This window comes from Suncus etruscus, chromosome 2, assembly GCF_024139225.1.
Source record: "Suncus etruscus isolate mSunEtr1 chromosome 2, mSunEtr1.pri.cur, whole genome shotgun sequence".
Classification (NCBI taxonomy): Eukaryota; Metazoa; Chordata; class Mammalia; order Eulipotyphla; family Soricidae; genus Suncus; species Suncus etruscus.
In genome coordinates this window covers 67,797,163-67,818,269 of record NC_064849.1, presented here as the reverse complement: position 1 = coordinate 67,818,269, position 21,107 = coordinate 67,797,163, and the positions used below count along the sequence as shown (strand labels likewise).

Here is a 21,107-nt window from a genome sequence, read left to right as displayed (position 1 = left end):
GGATTTAAAGTACTGGGGCTTTAAACCAGGGCTTTAAACTTGTAGGGCATAAACTTCGCCTCTGAGTTATAGCTCCAGACTACATTTGGGGTTTGAATAGCTTTCACCTGGACATTTTGCTTAAGTTATGATCTATTTCTTCATATAAAAATGAAGTTAATGGAGTGAGTTGGCAGAGAGATAGTATAGTGGTTGGATTGCTTGCCTTCCAGGTGGCTGATCTAGGTTTGATACTCTACATCCATATGGTCTCCTGAGCACCTCCAGAAGTAATTTCTGAGAGCAGAGATAGGAGCAAACCCTGAGTACTGACAGGCAAGGTCTCCCAAACCAAAAAAAAAATGAGGTTATTGGTGAGTACTTCATAGGATTGGGGGGATTTAATAAAACTCAGTTAAAGCACTTGGTAGAGGGTTTGATCAATAGTTTAAGTTCACTTAATTTGAAAACCAATATTATTATTATAATTACTATATATTTTTTTAGATTTAGGACTCATATCAAGGAGTGCTCAAGGGTCATACATGTGGTGTCAGGATTAGAACTAGTGTCACATTTGTAGCCACATGCTATTCAAGGGCCTTAACCTTTGTATTATTTCCAGTAATTTTTTTTTTATTTTTGGGCCACACTCAGTAATGCTCAGGGGTTACTCCTGGCTATGTGCTCAGAAGTTGCTCCTGGCTTGGGGGACCATATGGGACACCGGGGGATCGAACCGAGGTCCATCCAAGGCTAGCGCAGGCAAGGCAGGTACCTTACCTTTAGCGCCACCACCCGGCCCCTATTTCCAGTAATTTTATTTTATTTTATTTTATTTTAAACCCAGTCAAATTGAGCAGTGTGTGGGGGGGTTATACAGTAATTTTATTAAATAAATTTGATTGATTGATTGGTTGATTTTTGGGCCACACCCAGCAGCACTCAGGGGTCACTTCTGGCTCTGCACTTAGAAATTGTCCCTGGCAGGCTGGGGGACCATATGGGATGCCGGGAGTTGAATTGGGTCCCTCCCAGGTCAGCTGCATGCAAGGCAAACACCCTACTGCTGTACTATCTCTCCAGCCCTAAATTTTTTTTTTTTTTTTGGTTTTTGGGTCACACCTGGCAGTGCTCAGGGGTTATTCCTGGCTCCAGGCTCAGAAATTGCTCCTGGCAGGCACAGGGGCCCATATGGGGCGCCGGGATTCGAACCGATGACCTCCTGCATGAAAGGCAAACGCCTTACCTCCATGCTATCTCTCCGGCCCCTCCAGCCCTAAATTTTTAATTAACTTAAAATTCCAGTACTAAAATATTATATATTTTAATATATATCCAATTATATTATTTATTTGGGTCACACCCACTGATGCCCAAAGCTTACTATTTTTTTTTTTTTTGGTTTTTGGGTCACACCTGGCAGTGCTCAGGGGTTATTCCTGGCTCCAGGCTCAGAAATTGCTCCTGGCAGGCACAGGGGACCATATGGGGCGCCGGGATTCGAACCGATGACCTCCTGCATGAAAGGCAAACGCCTTACCTCCATGCTATCTCTCCGGCCCCAGCTTACTATTTTTTTTAAATAATATCTTTATTTAGACACCATGATTACAAACATGTTTGTAGTTGGATTTCAGTCATAAAAAAGAACACCCCTGGGCCCGGAGGGATAGCACAGCGGCGTTTGCCTTGCAAACAAAATGGCGATTCCTCAAAAAAAAAAAAAAAAAAAAAAAGGAAATTGGGCTCCTATATGATCTAGTTATACCACTCTTAGGGATATACCAAAGCTTACAATTTATTTATTTGTTTGTTTGTTTGTTTGTTTATTGGTTTTTGGGCCACACCTGGTGATGCTCAGGGGTTACTCCTGACTATGTGCTCAGAAATTGCTCCTGGCTTCGGGGACCATATGGGACTCCAGGGGATCAAACTTTGGTCAGTTCTAGGCTAGTGCATGCAAGGCAGAACCTTGCCGCTTGTGCCACCACTCTGCCCCCCCAAAGCTCACAATTTAAAAATACCTTAAAATTAAGTCACTGTAAAAAAAAAAATTAAGTCACTGTGTGAGATACAGAGTTAAAAAGTTATTGGGGCCGGAGTGATAGCACAGCAGTTGGGAGTTTGCCTTGCAGGCTGCTGACCTGGTACAGACCCAGGTTTGATCACCGTGCCTGTCAGGAGCAATTCTTTCTTTCTTTTTTAATTTATTTTATTTTTTAAAATTAATATCTTTATTTAAACACCTTGATTACAAACATGATTGTGGTTGGGTTTCAGTCATGTAAAGAGCACCCCCCTTCACCAGTGCAACATTCCCATCACCAATGTCCCAAATCTCCCTCCTCCCAGGAGCAATTTATGAGCTCAGCCATAACTCCTGAGTGCCACTGGGTGTGGTCCAAAAACAAAACAAAACGAAAGTTATTGATAGTTGAGTTTCAGTCATACAACTCATCCCTTAACCAGTGGTCATTTCCTGCCACTAATTTCCCCAATTCCTCCTATCCCTCCCTATGCCTGCTTCTGCTATACACTCACCTTCTCTCTTCCCCCCCCCCTTTTTTTTTTTCCTCGTAGAGACTATAGTTTGCAATATTGTTACTGAAGGGGTATCATGTATTCAAAGCTAACTCTTGATTTTGGGCTCAGGAATCACTCCTGATGGGAACTATATGGGGTGCCTGGAATCAAACCCAGGTTGGTCCTGGGTCGGCCACTTGCAAGGCAAACACCCTACTGCTATGCTAGCAGCCCCTAATTACCCTGTCTTTTTTGGGGGAGGGGGTTTGGGTCACACCAAGCAGCACTCAGGGGTTACTCCTGGCTTTAGGCTCCGAAATCGCTCTTGGCACGCACGGGGGGACCATATGGGATGCTGGGATATGAACCACCGTCTGTCCTAATTGGTTGCATGCAAGACAAATTCTTACTTCTGTTCTATCTCTCTGGGCCCATAATGACCCTATCATTATGAGAAGAGAGGAGTAGAGATTTCACAATAAGAAAAGGATAACTTCACGAGTTTTTCAGAGGACACATTCACTGATAAAGGTACATCCTGAAACTGGAGAGATAGCCTCTAGGCCCTAGGGGTTGAGAAACTTTCCCTGTATGCAATCAATCTCAGTTCAATCCCTGGTGTCACACATTCAGCACGACTAGGAGTAGCCCCTGACCATTGCCTAAAACAGTGCCCCCTTCCCCAAAATAAATTTCTCAAATAACGTTTTTCTAGATGACATGCTTCCCAAATAACATTCTTTTAGGTAATAAAAAGGGTAGCATTGATTGCTTCTTTGATTAAAAAAAAGGGTAAGGGACTGAGATGAGGGCTAGAGTTGCTTACTAAGTCTCTCACTGATTACTTTTTTTTTTTTTTTTTTGGTTTTTGGGCCACACCTGGTGACACTCAGGGGTTACTCCTGGCTATGCACTCAGAAATTGCTTCTGGCTTGGGGGACCACACAAGATGCCGGGGGCGGGGGGGTCGAACCGTGTGGTCCATCCTAGATTAGCACGTGCAAGGTAAATGCCCTATCGCTTGTGCCACTGCTCCAGCCTCTCTAATTGATAACTTTTAACTTAAAATAACCAGTATTCCTAAAGACTGGTTATACTCTCTCTCAGGACCCTATACCAAGGTGACACTAACTGGAAGAGGCAAATTTGGCATATTGAGAATAGCCCTTCTGATCCTCCAGGGGACATTGATGCCACAGATCCCAAAAGAAGAAATATAAGACATGAAAGAAACTCATTTAGAGAAAGGATGGATGAAATGTTCTGTCTTTTTTATTTTGCCATACTTAGGGGGCTACTTCCTAGCTCTGTGCTCAGAGCTGCTCTGAGTGATTCTTAGGGGGATTACGTAGTATCAGTCATCTATAGGGTTGCAGCATGTAAGGTAAGTGCCTTACTCCTTGCACTCTCTATAGTCTCAAGGAGCAAGGGAAAATAAGTAGATTCACTTAAGATGGAATTTTCAAAAGAAAGTAAGACTTGGGGCCGGAGAGATAGCATGAAGGTAGGGCATTTGCTTTCATGCAGAAGGATGGTGGTTTGAATCCTGGCATCCCATATGATCCCCCGAGCCTGCCAGGAACGATTTCTGAGCATAGAGCCAGGAGTAACCCCTGAGTGCTGTTGGGTGTGACCCAAAAATCATACATATACATATATATGTATATGTATGATTTATATATATGATTTACATATATATATGTATATATATATATATAAATAAAGTAAGACTTGAATTATTTGCCTTAAAATGTACTTAAGTAGAAGGCTCTGTGAGACTGCAGGCAGGAAGGAGCTTGTTATTTGAGGGAGGTGATTGCAATAAAAATGCAAATAAGGGGCCAGGGAGGTGGCACTAGAGGTAAGGTGTCTGCCTTGCAAGCGCTAGCGTAGGATGGACCATGGTTTGATCCCCCGGCGTCCCATATGGTTCCCCCAAGTCAGGGGCAATTTCTGAGCGCGTAGCCAGGAGTAACCCCTGAGCATCAAACGGGTATGGCCCAAACCCCCCCCCCCAAAAAAAGCAAATAAATAAATTATATAATTACAGAGAGTAGTAATAAAACTAGGTAGTGGGGAGAGAAAGTGGGAAGGAGGCTGGGGCTGGTGGGTAAGGGAGTAAGAAAAAAAAATGAATCTACTCAAAGTGGAAGGCTCTTCATACACACAGCTACCACTAATGGTGAATGCATAAAGAATATTGGCCCCAACTGTAGAAATGCAAATCCTCTTAGAAATAGGGGCTATTAGTAATGCAAATAGAAAAAAACCTCTTATTTAAGTTGAACAACAACAACAACAAAACACTGTCATCAATCTCTGAATCAAAGCATGAATGAAGACATTCACACCCTCACAATTTTGATGACAGAAAGGATAATTTTTCTTTGTCACTATTTTGTTTTATTTGAAGCTACAAGTGAATAAGATTAGTTAAGGCCATATTCTGCTTATTATTCATTCATATATTCACTTATTCAACAAATATTTTACTGAGATTTTATGAAGTGACAGGCACTATGCCATATCTGGGAAATTGTGGATGGAGCTCTCATTTCTTGCTTCATGAGGCTTCTGGCACAGAAGAGCTTGTCAAAAGAAGTCAGGGAGGTTCTGACAGTGTCTACATATTTGGATAGGGGCAAAAAATGACATATAATAGACAGGGTAAAGAGTGTGTCCTGATTTATAAGTGAGGATTTTTTGTTTGTTTTTTGCTTATTTATGCTGACTAGAAAAGTTTCCCTTCATTGAAAAATTTTATTTTCCTTTTGGGGCCACATCTGACGATGCTCAGGGCTTATTTCTGGCTCTGTGTTGAGGGACACATCTTTCCTATCAGTGCTCTAAAACCGTATGATGTTCTGAAATTAGAACTCAGGTCACACGCGTGCAAGGCAAGCACCCTTCCTACTGTACTGTCTCTAGGGAGGGTCTCAATTTGAAGAATTTTGGAAATACTTTAATTTTAATACTTTAATTTGATTAAAATATTGCTGTTCTTTGATATCCCCCATTTCAGCACCCACCTCAAATGCGACTTTCATACCTGTCCTCATCTTTTTGCCTTTCACATTTGCCAATAAATCGTCTTTCCACTGATTCCAGCTCCTGCTGTTTTCACAGTCGGTGCTCTGGGCTCAGACCCAAGCCTGGAGGGGCAGTAAATGGATTCAGAGTTGCTGCTTAAACACAGATCCCCATGGAAACCAAGGGACTAAGAAAACAAAAAGAGGAAGAAGCCGCCACTGCCTGACCTTTCATGCTCACTCTCCAAATTCTTTTCGCTCTTGGGCATGAAGGCAAGTGCTTATTTGTACAGCTAGTGGAACGGAAGAACCTGACCCCTCCTCCACCTCCTCAATGGTGAAGAAATCCCTTTGATCACAAGCCCATGACGGTGGGACACCCCCACCTGGTGGTGAGAAAACCAAATTACTGTAGGCCCAAGAGGATCTGATGAGAGTCCGAGACTGCAAAAGCAAAAGCAGTGCAAAGGTAAATAAATTACTTAGGACCCACTGCTCTGAAAGTAATTGGCTGCCATGCTTTTTCTCACCTATATAGTTAATCTATCTTCATACTTGGGGATGGAACCCAGAGCCTCTTTTACTCCACCACTGAGCGAGGTAATTCCAGCCCCATCCCAGTCTCCTTCAGAGCTCTAATTCCTTTTGTTGACTTCATGGTAGCTTTAATTCCCTTCACTCCCTCTAAAAGGCAGCCTCTCTTTGTCTTCCGGGTGCAGGTAGGAGGTTAGGGAAGGGCAGATTCATTTCCTTCCTCTTGCTTAATTCTCCCAGTCTTTCTAAGAATAGGATGGAGGATTGAGATGTTCTTATTAAAAATAATAATAAACAATAATAATTTTTTGTACTTTAAATTTTACTTAAACACTGTGGTGGTTTATAAAGTCGTTCATAATACAGTTGTTTAGGGCATCAGTTTTCCAACACCATTTCATCACCAGTGTGGGCCTTCAGGGCAGCATTAGGGGACTGTAGCACCAGGAACTGAATTGGGTTAGTCCCTAAAAGTTGCAGCCAGAGTATTCACCATAACCCCATGCACTATCCAGCCCATGTTGTTCTTTTTTGACACAAGTTGACTTATTACAAATATTTCTTAGGGATATCTATTATCGTTTTTTTTCCCCCTTGGTTTTTGGCCCACACCGGTGATGCTCAAGGGTTCTGCTCTCCGAAATCACTCCTGGCAAGCTCCTGGGACCATATGGAATGCTGGGATTGAACCTGGGTTCAGCTTGGCATCCTGGGTCCATTCCTGGTTGGTCATGTGCAAGGCAAATGCCTTACCACTGTGCTATCACTCCAGTCCCTCCCTCAATTATCCTCCCTCCCTCCCTCCCTCCCTCCCTCCCTCCCTCCCTCCCTCCCTCCCTCCCTCCCTCCCTTCCTTCCTTCCTTCCTTCCTTCCTTCCTTCCTTCCTTCCTTCCTTCCTTCCTTCCTTCCTTCCTTCCTTCCTTCCTTCCTTCCTTCCTTCTTTTCTTCTTACACCCGGCTGCGCTCAGGGGTTACTCCTGGCTTTACGCTCAGAAATCACTCCGTCCTTCTGCATGCAAGGCAAACGCCCACCTCCATACTATCTCTCCGGCCCCCTCAATTATCTTTTATTTAAACGTTTTTTTGGGTCACACCCGGCAGCACTCAGGGGTTACTCCTGGCTTTTTGCTCAGAAATCACTCCTGGCAGGCTTGGGGGACCATATGGGATGCTGGAAATCAAATCCAGGTCCGTTCTGTGTTGGCCATGGCAAGGCAAATGTTCTGCCCCTGTGCTATCTTTTGTTATCTCTTTGTCCATCCTTTGAACATTTTTTTAAAGGGGCATTTGGGTCACATCTTGTTCTGGGGGTGGGTGCTACTCCCAACTTAGTGCTTTAGAGTCTCTCAGGGTCCTAACCAAAGGCTTCAGATGCCTGACCCTCCCCCCTCCCCAGACTACCTGGTCTCTGTCTCTCTCTTTTCTTTCTCCTCTCAAGTAGTATTCAGATCACTGACCACTATGCTGTGCCAACTAGGTAGAAAGAGTCAAAGCTGGTGCCTGATGAAGTCACACATCTCTGGGGTTCGTTGTGCTGTGACTAGGGTCACTAGACAATGTTTGGGGACCATATGGTATCAGGGATGAACTCTGGGACAAGCACACATAACAATTGTATCTGCCCCATAGCTTTTTTTCCTGACCTCTATTATTGTCATTCTAAACTAAGCCATACAATCAGAATGTTTAATGATACACTTTTAGCACAACAGTGGTCCTTGCCTTGTGTTGAGAAGTTTAGGATTCTTTCTCTTCTAGAAAGGCCTGGAGGAATCATAGATACAACTGATTTTTTTCTCTTTTTTTTTTTTTTTTTTTTTCCTTTTTGTTTCTGGATCACATTTGATGGTGCTCAGAGTTTACTCTTGGTTCTATGGTCAGGGGTTACTCTTGGTGGTGTTCAGATCATATATGATGCCAAGGATAAATCTGGCTCAGCTGTGTAAAAAGTAAAAGCTTTGCATGCTATACTCTAGCTGGTCTCTCCTATACCCCCACTTTTTTGTTTTGCTTTTTTTTTTTTTGAGACAAACTGGCAGTGCTTAGAGATTTTTTTTTTTTTTTTGCCACACCTTGTGGGGCTCAGGAATTATTCTTGGCCCTGCTCTCAGGAATTGCACCTGGTATGCTCTAGGGACCATATGGGATGCTGGGAATACACTGGAGTCCATCCTGGGTTAGCCGCATGCAAAGTAAACACCCTATCTGCTTTGCTATCGCTCCTGCTTAGAGATTTGTACCCACAGTGTCTGACTTGAACCCAGAGCTCCTGCATTGTAACTTAGCTCATTGAGCTATTTCTTTGCCTTCTCCACAATTCTCTTTTCTTTCTTTCTTTCTTTCTTTCTTTCTTTCTTTCTTTCTTTCTTTCTTTCTTTCTTTCTTTCTTTCTTTCTTTCTTTCTTTCTTTCTTTCTTTCTTTCTTTCTTTCTTTCTTTCTTTCTTCCTTCCTTCCTTCCTTCCTTCCTTCCTTCCTTCCTTCCTTCCTTCCTTCCTTCCTTCCTTCCTTCCTTCCTTCCTTCCTTCCTTCCTTCCTTCCTTCCTTCCTTCCTTCCTTCCTTCCTTCCTTCCTTCCTTCCTTCCTTCCTTCCTTCCTTCCTTGATTATACTTGGCTATGCTCCAGAATATGTACTATTTCTTTATGCCCAGTTCCCAACAATCTATTGCACTCTATTAGATGCTCTTCCTTTCTACCCTGCTGCTGCTCTTTCTCTCTTTTGGTCCTTTGGCCCATGCACCTGATGCTCAGGGCTCACTTGAAGACTTAACCTCTGTACTACCTCTCCAGCATCTAAGTCTACTTTTTTAGTTTTGTTTTTTTGGGCCATGCTTTGCAATGCTCAGGTGTTACTCCTGTCTCTGCTCTTAGGAATTATTCCTGGTAATCATATGGAATGCCAGGGATCAAACCTGGGTGTACTGTGCACAAGGCAAATTCCCTACTCATTGTACTATCTTTCCAACCCCCTCTATCTACTTTTATTTTTTTTTAAATATGGAACGCTTCACGAATTTGCTTGTCATTCTTGCGCAGGGGCCATGCTAATCTTCTCTGTATCGTTCCAATTTTGGTATATGTGCTGCCGAAGCGAGCACCTCTATCTACTTTTTTTTTTTTTTTTTTTGGTTTTTGGTTTTTGGGCACACCCGGCATTGCTCAGGGGTTACTCCTGGCTGTCTGCTCAGAAAAGCTCCTGGCAGGCACGGGGAACCATATGGGACGCCGGGATTTGAACCAACCACCTTTGGTCCTGGATTGGCTGCTTGCAAGGCAAACGCTGCTGTGCTATCTCTCCTGGCCCCCTCTATCTACTTTTTAAATAATGCACATAAATATTTAGTTCTGGGCTGGAGAGATAGCACAGTGGTAGGGTGTTTGCCTTGGATGCAGCTGATCCAGGATTGATGGTGATTTGAACCCCGGCATCCCATATGGTCCCCTGAGCTAACCCCAGAGTGCCACTGAATATGATCCAAAAATCAAAAACCAGGGGCTGAAGAGATGGCATGGAGGTAGGGCATTTGCCTTGCATACAGAAGGACGGTGGTTTGAATCCTGGCATCCCATATGGTCCCCCGAGCCTGCCAGGAGTGATTTCTGAGTGTAGAGCCAGGAGTAACCCCTGAGCACTGCCAGGTGTGACCCAAAAACCAAGAGCTACTTCTGGCTTTATGCTCAGGCATCACTTAACTTTCAAGACAACAGTTATAATGGCTATTGTTCTAAGTACCTGGGAAAAAGAACATAATGTGATATAGCCTTTAGAAAATTATTTTTGTTCACGAGCCATAAATTTAAAATTAATTAAAGCATGTTATTCACGGGGCCAAAGAGATAGCATGGAGGTAAGGCGTTTGTCTTTCATGCAGAAGGTCCGTGGTTCAAATCCTGGCGTCCCATATGGTCCCCCATGCCTGCCAGGAGCGATTCTGAGCATAGAGCCAGGAGTAGTAACTCCTGAGCACTGCCAGGTGTGACTCAAAAAACAAAAAAAACCCAAAAAACAAAAAACCATGTAATTCAACTGGTTAATTTTAAAATATAATTAAACATTAATATATTTCACAAGTCTTATTCTAATTTGAGGGAATTGGTATCTAGTGTATTATTTGTTTTTTTTTTTGTTTGTTTTTTTGTTTTTTTGTTTTTGGGACACACCCAGCGGTGCTCAGGGGTTACTCCTGACTGTCTGCTCAGAAATAGCTCCTGGCAGGCACTGGGGACCATATGGGACACCGGGATTCGAACCAACCACCTTTGGTCCTGGATCGGCTGCTTGCAAGGCAAACACCACTGTGCTATCTCTCCGGGCCCTATTATTTGTTTTTTTGAAGAAAGTAGAGAGATGTTATCTGGGCCAGTTTCATTGAGGAATAGATACTGGTTAGCTCCTGTAATTCAATCAGATTCACTTATAAGCCCTTTAGTAAAGAATATTTACATAATCAAACTGTTTACTGTCTACTAGAAGCAACACTTTATGTAATATGATTATTTTTATTTTGGTTTTTGGGTCACACCCGGCAGTGCTCAGGGGTTACTCCTGGCTCTATGCTCAGAAATTGCCCCTGGCTGGCTTGGGGGACCATATGGGATGCCGGGATTCAAACCACCATTCTTCCACATGCAAGGAAAATGCCTTACCGTTGTGCTATCTCTCCAGCCCCGTAATATTATTTTTTCATAGGGATAAAGCAACCATCAATATAAAAAGGAAAATAATGAGACAAAATCTCTTTTTTTTGGGGGGGGGCCACACCTGGCATTGCTCAGGGGTTACTCCTGGCTGTCTGCTCAGAAATAGCTCCTGGCAGGCTCGGGGGACCATATGGGACACTGGGATTCGAACCAACCACCTTAGGTCCTGGATCGGCTGCTTGCAAGGCAAGCACCGCTGTGCTATCTCTCCAGGCCCTAAAATCTTTTTTTTTTTTTTTTGAGACAAAATCTTAATAAAGTTGGAGGGGCTAACGGTGGAAAACAGATATATTGACCCTAATTTGCCCACACAGATTAGGGCCTGACCAACACAATGAAATCGTGTGAGCCTAAAAATTTTAAATTGATATGAGGGGGTTGTTTAAGGGCAGGGCACTGGGGTCCTGGGGGAAGAATGTGGATATACTAGTGCTGGGTGTGATGTTGGAATTCCATGCATAAGAAACTATCATTAACAGTACTATAAATCACAGAACCTTAATCAATAAAATACATTAATATGGGGGGGTCAAAATATAGTTCAGAGGTTAAGGTGCTTGTCTTGCATACGACTAATCCTAGTTCAGTCCCAGGGACTGTGTATGGTTCCCTGAGCACTGCCTAGAATAATTCTCAAGCATAGGATCAGGAACAAGCTTTGAGCACTTCTAGGTGTGAATTCCCTTAAATTGATATGAAATGCAAATTTGTAAAAGTCAGTGTTACCTTGTTTAATTGTTTTGTTTGCATGAAAATTTCTTTTTTTTTTTATTTTTTTTTAATTTTTTTTTTGTTTGTTTTTTGGGTCACACCTGGCAGTGCTCAGGGGTTATTCCTGGCTCCAGGCTCAGAAATTGCTCCTGGCAGGCACAGGGGACCATATGGGGCGCCGGGATTCGAACCGATGACCTCCTGCATGAAAGGCAAACGCCTTACCTCCATGCTATCTCTCCGGCCCCTGTTTGCATGAAAATTTCATATTGAGCATTAGTTTCTGGTGGGGGAGAATTTATTATTATTATTCTTGGCATTTTTTTGTTTTTGTTTTTGATTTTTGGGCCACACTTGGCAATGCTCAGGGGTCACTCCTGGCTCTGCACTCAAGAATCACTTTTGGCAGGGTTGGGGGATTTTATGGGGTACTGGGAATCAAATCCGGGTCATCTGTGTAAAAGGCTGCACTATCTGTCCGGCCTGAAATTATTTTTAATTGAGGTTTTGATTATTTTTATTGAAGTAAACATTTAACGTACAGGTTTTGGGTGCACAGCACTAAAATTCAACATCTTGTATGCAATACAATATATTTTCTACAAAATGTTTAGATTTTACCCTTTACCATATTATTTACCCTTTTTTTGGGGGGGCCACATCCAATGATGTTCATGGATTACTCCTGGCTCTGTACTCAGGAATCAGTTCTGGTGGTGCTCTGAGGACCATATGTGGTGCTGGGGATCTAACCCCATTTGGCTGTGTACAAGATAAATGCCCTATCTATTATACTATCACTTTGGCCCCACTATTTACTTCTTTTATTTATTAATTTAGTTTTGGTTTTTAGTTACATTGGCTTAGCTCAGGGCTTATTCTGGCTCTGTGCTCAGGGATCATTCTTGGCAGGGCTTGGGGAACCTGGGTGTCAGGGATAGTATCCAGGTCAGCTGCATCCAAGGTAATTATCTTACCCACTTTGCTATCTTTCCAATCCCAAGAAGGTCAGGCAAGGTAATGTAAGGACCTACTTCTTTCCACACTACATAGTGACTTAAGTGTCCTCAAAAACAGATACTAAAGATATAGAGAATAGTCATGTGTAATTTCTCTTCTTATCTAAGTGGAACAGAAGAATGTTATCTTCTTTTTTTTTTTTTTTTTTTTTTTTGACCACACACAGTGGCACTCAGGTGTTACTCCTGGCTCTGCATTCAGAAATCACTTCTGGCAGGCACAGGGGACCATATGGGATGCCGGGATTCGAACCATTGCCCCTCCTGGATTGGCTGCATGCAAGGCAAATGCCCTACCGCTGTGCTATTGCTCCCGCTCCAGAACATTGTCTTATCAAAAGAAATACATTCAATACAATTAAATCTAGGAAGATAGCTCAGTGGGGTTGGGCATTTGCTTTGCAAAGGTAGATTTCTGGCAACACATGATCTACTAAGTACTGCTGGGAAAGATTGCCTACTCTGGCATCCTCGATGTGTCCCAAAACAAGACAAAACAAAATAAATACACTCTGTCTTCTGAAAATTTGATCATTATTAGGATGAAAAGTCAATTCTTGACTTTTGTTGAAGACCTTGAATCTTGAAGAGTGTCTTCTTTTGGGCCCGGAGAGATAGCACAGTGGTGTTTACCTTGCAAGCAGCCGATCCAGGACCAAAGGTGGTTGGTTCGAATCCCAGTGTCCCATATGGTCCCCCGTGCCTGCCAGGAGCTATTTCTGAGCAGACAGCCAAGATTAACCCCTGAGCACCGCCGGGTGTGGCCCAAAAAACCAAACAAACAAAAAAAAAGAGTGTCTTCTTTTACTATCTTTGGACTGGTTTTAATCTCACTTTCTAGTCTTGGAGCACTTTTGAGTAACTTACCTGGAGAAAAAAACAAAATAACTGTCAGAAAGCAGAGTTTTCCCTTAAATTGTGTTTGATCTTTTTTTTTTTTTTTTTTTCGAGTCACACCTGTTTGATGCTCAAGGGTTACTCCTGGCTAAGCGCTCAGAAATTGCCCCTGGCTTGTTGGGATCATATGGGACTTCGTAGTCCTTCCTTGGCTAGCGCTTGCAAGGCAGACACCTTACCTCTAGCACCACCTCACCGGCCCCTGATCTTTTTTTTTTAAAGTGATTTTATTTACTTGGGGTTTTGGGGCCACACTTGGCTGTATCAGTGGCTATTTCAGATCCTATGCATGGGGTTATTCCCAGTGTCATTCAAGGACCATATATATCAAAACTCAGGACTGAACCAGGGTCAGCTCCATGCAAGGTGGCAAGTGTTTTCACTTTTGTACTATCTCTCTTGTCCGCGTTCTATCTTGATGTATTGAGATACAAACATTGTTATATATTTACTTTTTTCTTTTGGGCCACACACAGTGATGCACAGTGGTTACTCCTGGCTATGTGCTCAGAAATCGCTCCTGGCTTGGGGGACCATGTGGGATGCTGGGGAACGAACTGAGGTCCATCCTGGGTCAGCCGCGTGCAAGGCAAACACCATACCTCTGCACTATCCCTCCGGCCCCGAAACATTGGTATTTCTTTGTGGCTAGATAGAAGAGAAAAACCAGGAAGCACAACACTTCACGAAGCTTACACTTTAGAATAAAATTGTGAAAGAGAAGATTTCTCCAGTGGAAGGTCAGAAACCTTCACAACTCAGGCTTACTCCTGTGACCTCGTATTATTCTCTTCAGTGCCAGTTTCACATCTTGGTTTCTCAAAGTATAGATGAGGGGGTTAAGGAAAGGAGTGATGGCCGTGGGGAACAGGGCAGCGGCCCCATCAAGGGGGCTGTTGGTTTCAGGCCTCAAGTAGATGAAGGCACAGGGTACATAGTACACAGTGACCACAGTAACATGGGCTCCACAGGTAGAAAAAGCCCGGCGCCTCCCATCAGCTGTTTGGATTCTAAGGATAGCCCGAACGATCTGTATGTAGGAGAGGAGGATAAGGGAGAAGCAGCTGGCGACGACTACCCCAATGTCCACAAAGGTCACCATTTCATTGATCTTTGTATCAGCACAGGCCAATCTTAAAACAGCAGGGATATCACAGAAGAAGTAATTTACTTGGTTGGGTCCACAGAAGGGCAGGCGGAATGTTAGGATGGCCTGGATAGCACCATGGATGGATCCTGCAACCCAAGCTCCAGTCACAAGCAAGGCACTCAGCTTGGCACTCATGAGTACAGGATAGCGCAGGGGCCGACATATGGCCAGGTACCTGTCATAGGCCATGAGAGTGTAGAGGAAGCACTGGGTGCTGCCCAGAAAGTGATAGAAATAGAGTTGGGCCACACAGCCACCAAATGGGATAGGTTTGATGCCTAAAGTGAAATTCATCATGAGGCGAGGAACAATGATGGTAGAAATGCCCATGTCAATGATAGAGAGAACACCGAGAAAGATGTACATGGGACGGGCATGGAGCTGGGGATCTACCCAAACAGTGATAAGGATAATAAGGTTCCCCATCTGAGTCAGGATGTAGATGAACAAAAAGAATACAAAAAGAAATGTCCTTAGCCTGAGTGGGTAGGGAATTCCTGTCAGGATGAACTCTGTCACCATTGTGCTGTTGGCTCTTTCCATTCTCTGAGAGGTCTCACCTAGAGAATGGGCAAAACAGGGAAGTGAGGAGAAACTGGAGAGTTTGTGAAAGAAGCGGTGACAGAGAAGTTTCTGTTTTAGGGAAAGAGATACAAGGAGAGAAATAGGGAGAAAGTATTTTCTGTTGGGGTTGTCATGTTTTGTAGACAGTTCTGTAGGAATGCAACTGTGAGAATTTGTTTACATATTGTAAATTGCTGCTTTGGTACTCGAAAAGTAGAGCACCACATCTCACCTTATAGATTCTAAAATATTTACTCCAGCTGCTTTTCATGGGGGAGGCCTAGGTTTGATTCCTGGTACTGGCCTGATCCCCTAAGTACTGAGTTTGTAGAGAAAGTGCTACCAGGTATGGCTACATATATGCTTAGGGTTTATTATTGGAGGTGCCTCAGGATCATGTGAAACTGGGGAGAAAACCTGGGCCTCCTTCATACAAAACATGTGCTCAGCCCATTGTGCTATTGCTCTGATCTCTGCCCCTGAGGTTTTATTACTTTTTTATTTGGGTCATACTCAATGATGCTCAGGACTTAGTCTTTCTCAGTGCTCAGGGATTACTCCTAGTGGTGCTTAATGGGACCATAATGAGTTTCAGGGATTAAACTCAGGCTGGCAGCATGCAAGGTAATTGCCCTAACCATTATACTCTCTCACACTGGTCCCTATTTTTTTTAATTTTTTTTTTTACAGAAAATAGTTTCATCCAGAGAATTTTTTGGCAAAGATTAAGGTATAAAAAAATATTTGTACTTTTAGATGCTCTGCCAGTTCAGAAGCTTTCTGAGGCTACTATTTATTTATTTATTTATTTTTAGTTTCTCTGCTGGGAATTACAGACCATGAAGCTATAAGAAACTGACTCACTTTTATTTTTTGCTAGTCTATAACTCAAAATGGGTATATGTAGAGAGAAAATGAAAAAATTATTTTCTGTCTTTTGTAGCACAGAAAATAAACAGCTAATTGTATATGACATGTATGTAATGATAGTGTTTCATGCTATTCAAGTCTAGTCTTTATGCTTTTTTTTGTTGTTGTTTTGTTATGTTCTATTTGGCCCATACTTGGCTGTGCTATGGATCTTGCATGGCAGTGCCTTAGGGGCCATATGGATACTGGGATTGAACTGAGGTTGACTGTTTGCAACCTTAAAATGCCTCACCTGCTGTGTTATCTTTACAAACCCTATGTTTTATATATATATATATATACATATATATGTATATATATATATATTGTGGGGGCCACATTCAGCTTACTCCTGGCTTTGCATTCAGGAACCATTCCTGATGATGCTCAAGGGACAATATGTAAGATGCCTAGGATGTAACCTATGTCAACTGTTGTGTAGAGCAAGCAACCTTATCTTCTGTACTATCTCTCTGGCTACTAGATTTAAAATAATTATAATAATTTAGTCTTGAGACATGATGGTAAAAGAAGAGAGGAGAAACCCAAAAGAAGTAGTTGTGGTGAGACAGATACAAAGGAAAAACAAGAATGATTGAAGAGAATGAGAAGATGATGAAAATTAATAGGTGCATTTAGTGTGGAAGAGTGATTGCAAATTCTAGTCTCACCCCATGATTGGTGTTTGTCTACAGGAAGAAAAAAATGTTGAATTATGAGCACTAAAAACTTTCTGCTTTGTGCTAGGGATGTAATTCAGTATACAGCACATGGCTTGAATGTGAAGGCCATAGTTTCTCTCCCTAGCACCACACACCCAAATCATAGAACAGAATATCCAACTCATCACTCAAATGGGGTGGCTGAAAAGCTGAAACAAATTGATTGATTTTGCTCTGCAGTGCTTCACATCTACTCACAAGAAAGACTGTGATTAGCAGGGAATTCCAGGAGATGTTTTAGTAATGATTCCTTCAGCCTTCATGTCTGCACCCTGGATCCAGAGAATGAAGTGTAGGGAACTGGCAACCCCTCGAGTAAGACATGGTGAATGACTACTGCTTTCTGGAAACCTCAAGAGGGAATATTATAATGAATCTGGGTCATTAGCTTGTCTCTTGGCTTTCTGTTTTACAGTTTTTCAGGGTTCTCATTTCCTTTATAAAGTTATGATTGGGGAATAAAGTACTGGATCCAATTTTGACAAATAATAACTAATAATAAACTGCAATATTCAATAAATTCATATTAATCACATTTTTATATTACCATACTTTTTGTTTTTATATTTTGGGGGTCACATTCAGAGGTGTTTGGGGCTACTCCTAGCTGTGCAAACAGGATTTATTCCTAGTGGTGCATGGAGATTATGAAGTGCCAGGTTCAAACCTGGGTCTCCCTCATGCAAATGAAGCATGTGCTTTAATTGCTTGAATTTCCTCTCTGGTCCTTAATCACAACATTAAATCTATTATATCTAAGATTTATGAAGGACATCTCTCTCTCTCTCTCTCTTTGGTTTTTGGGTCACACCCAGCAGCGCTCAGGTATTACTCCTGGCTCTACGCTCGGAAATCGATCCTGACAGGCTCAGGGGACCATATGGGATGCTGGGATTCGAACCACTGTCTTCTGCATGCAAGGCAAATGCCCTACCTCCATGCTATCTCTCTGGCCCCTGAAGGACATCTCTTATTGAAAAGAAAAGATGGGCCCGGAGAGATAGCACAGCGGCAAGCAGCCGATCTAGGACCAAAGGTGGTTGGTTCGAATCCCGGTGTCCCATATGATCCCCCGTGTCTGCCAGGAGCTATTTCTGAGCAGACAGCCAGGAGTAACCCCTGAGCACCGCTGGTGTGACCCAAAAACCAAAAACCAAAAGAAAAAAAAAAGAAAAGAAAAGATGCAGTAAAGTCTTCCACTATACTTTATGCTATCATTTTTCAAATCAATGAATCACAATTATAGTTGGATAAATCACAGTTACATAAATATTTCAGTTGCAAGAAAGCTGTGATGGTTCAACTTAGGAAAGTTGACTCTACAGCTCTTCTAGATGCCAGAACCACAGGGCGGCCACTTCTTCCCAGTTCCCAACAGTAGAACATGCGGAGGACTTATATTCCTTAGAAGTTTCTTTAGAAATTCATGACTGCCCAACAATGGTTCAAGTTCGTAGAGCTCAAGTCTGATCTAGTTGTTAAAAAATAGTCTAGTTTCCTTGGCTTGCAAAACAGTCTTCTAGGTTAAATTCTGCATCTCCAAGAAAGCTCATATGATCAGATATCTCTAGAGAAAACAGGCTCTGGAAATCTATTCTATTTAAATACCTGAGAGAATGACTGGTAAACCAAACAACCAATTTGTTAATTTACAGTGGGAGATCTCATTCCCCTGGCTGAAATGGTATAACTGTTGCAAAGGACAAATTACAACTCAAGGCAAATTATTATATCAAGGTCTCTAGAAATAAAATTAAGAATCACATATATATTTCTGAGTTTCAAAACAGAGAAAAGTACACATTTTGATAAAGTATATATTTGATTCTTTATAAATTGCTTTGCTGTAGACCTCAGTGAATGACAAATGGTAAAATATATATTCCTTTAGTAAAAGCAACACAGTACTGCAATTTTGCACTCAGATACAATATTTTTTTTTCTGGAGAGACATTGATGAAGTTTTAAGGTATTTTCCTTTTCTTTTAGTTTGTTTATGATCAGGGATTATTCCTAGCTCTGTGCTCAGGAATCATTCCTGGCAGTGTTTAGGAGACAACATGGGGTACTAGAGATTGAACTTGGGTCAGCCACTAGCACCATCCCCACTGTATTATCTCTCTGATCCAATTTAATGTATTTTATGTAAATTATGCAAATTTAATTTTTTTTTTGTTTTTGGGCCACACCCGGTAATGCTCAGGGGTTACTCCTGGCTATGCGCTCAGAAGTCGCTCCTGGCTTGGGGGACCATATGGGACACCGGGGGATCGAACCGCGGTCCGTCCAAGGCTAGCGCAGGCAAGGCAGGCACCTTACCTTTAGCGCCACCGCCCGGCCCCACAAATTTAATTTTTTTAAGGCTAGTCAAGTGAAGCAGTGGGAGTGTAGAAGGAAAAAAGAAATCTGTAACTGGCTGTGATCACCAATTTAATTTTTTTTTTTTTCTCAATGGTTACTCCTGACTTTGCATTCAGGAATTTCTCCTGGAGGTGCTCAGGGATCAAACACGAGTCTGCTGTGTATAAAGCAAACACCCTACCCACTATATTATTGCATGTGTCTCCTTTAAATTAATTTGTTGAAAAAATTATTAGGACCACACACAGTGCTGGGGAGCCCAGGAATCAATTATGGTGATGTTGTGGGCCTAATGGTTCAAAGCCATTTGGTCTCAGAGATCAAATTCAGAGACTCACACATGTCATATTTCTGACCATGTTTTGAGCCATATACTTGGCCCTAGCTTTATTAGTTTTATTTCCTTTGTTCTTACCAGTAAGTAACCATTCTATTGACATGATTTTCTTTTCTTTTCTATCTTTTTTTTGGGGGGGGGGGGTTGAGCTTATTTCTGGTTCTATACTCAGGGATAACTCTAGTTGGGCTTGGGAGACTATATGGGGTGATGGGGATAGAAATAACTCAGATTGCATGCAAGGCATGTGATATCTCTTTATCCTCCTGAACAAAATTCTCTTTTTTCTTTTTTAAATTTCAACATAGCTTTCTCTTTCTTTTGAGTTTTAGGCCCCACCCGGTGGTGTTCAGGGGTTAACCTGACTCTGCATTCAGAAATTGCTCCTGGCAGGCTTGGGTGACCATTTGAACCCAGATCAGCTGCATGCAAGGCAAATGCCTACTGCTGTGCTATTGCTCTGGCCCCCCTAAACATTGTTTTCTAACTTAATTTCTCTTCTTACTTTTTTTCTTCATTTGCATTAGGGGACATTTTGGAATTTTTCTCTAGAAACTATTATTTCTAGAATCTATTATTTGTGAATTTCCTTGTAGATAGGGAACTCTAGTCCACACACTGTACTGATTTGTGTTTTACTAAAGCAAAAGAATAGTATTTTCTATTTTTCTAACTTTGACCATTATTTTTAGAGCTATATCAATAGGAGATGAAAGAGATGAAGCAATCCTTTTTTAAACCATAGAGCAAAATAATCAACTTTTTTTTGATCAGTAATCAGTTATTAGAATCAACACACTTTTAAAAATCTCAGTGTTTAGAAGGCAGAGATGCAGCACATGAACAGCCTATTTTTTTTTTTTTTTTTTTGCAGGCACGGGGAACCATATGGGACACCAGGTTTCGAACCAACCACCTTTGGTCCTGGATCAGCTGCTTGCAAGGCAAACGCCGCTGTGCTATCTCTCTGGGCCCAAACAACCTTTGTTTTTGTTTTTGTTTTTGTTTTTGGGCCACACCCGGCGGGCACACCACATCCTGGCTGTCTACTCAGAAATAGTTCCTGGCAGGCACGGGGGACCATATGGGACACCGGGATTCGAACCAACCACCTTTGGTCCTGGATCAGCTGCTTGCAAGATAGCTGCTGTGCTATCTCTCCGGGCCCCAAACAACCTATTTTTAATACTGTCTTTTTTAGGTATACTTTCATTCCAACTGCAGCTAACTTTACTTTCTCCAATAACGTTTCCTTCCTTTTTTAGTTATGAAGATTAATAAGATAACTTTCTTTAACTCTGTAAATGAGAAAACCTCAATTAATAAAACAAAAGTTGAAAAGAAAATTCAAGCAATGAAGGATCTATTTTAACAGTGGGGAAAAGGACTGAAAAGGGCCAAACACCTTGGGGTAAAGTTGGAGCCACCACAAGACACCAAGATTCTCTGCTTGGCACTGAAGCCAGCCAGTGAGTGAAACTGTGAAGAAGGTAGTTGTGGGGACAGATGTTCCCAATGAGAGGCTTGAGGAAGTTGTGTTATCCTGATGTTCACATGGAAGCCAAACTATAAATAACTGCAGAATAGTAAAAAAAAAATTCTAGAAGAACAGAAAGAGAAATATATTGAAAATATAATTAAATAACAAATAGCATTGTGAGGTGCAGT

The 21,107-nt window shown here is 42.1% G+C and overlaps 1 protein-coding gene and 1 non-coding gene across 2 annotated transcripts; both read right to left on the bottom strand.

Moving 5' to 3' along the window:
• Positions 1–9,059: 9,059 nt before the first annotated feature.
• On the bottom strand, positions 9,060–9,166 carry LOC126003155 (U6 spliceosomal RNA). The gene has a single exon (XR_007493692.1). It is a non-coding gene; the product is annotated as a U6 spliceosomal RNA (small nuclear RNA).
• A 4,981-nt stretch (positions 9,167–14,147) lies between these two features.
• On the bottom strand, positions 14,148–15,089 carry LOC126001390 (olfactory receptor 10G3). The gene has a single exon (XM_049768650.1). The coding sequence runs from the start codon at positions 15,087–15,089 to the stop codon at positions 14,148–14,150; it is 942 nt and encodes a 313-aa protein (XP_049624607.1).
• Positions 15,090–21,107: the final 6,018 nt, after the last annotated feature.

Excerpts from the sequence above, each read along its gene's own strand:
- LOC126001390 (XM_049768650.1), bottom strand. The coding sequence starts at position 15,089 with ATGGAAAGAGCCAACAGCACAATGGTGACAGAGTTCATCCTGACAGGA.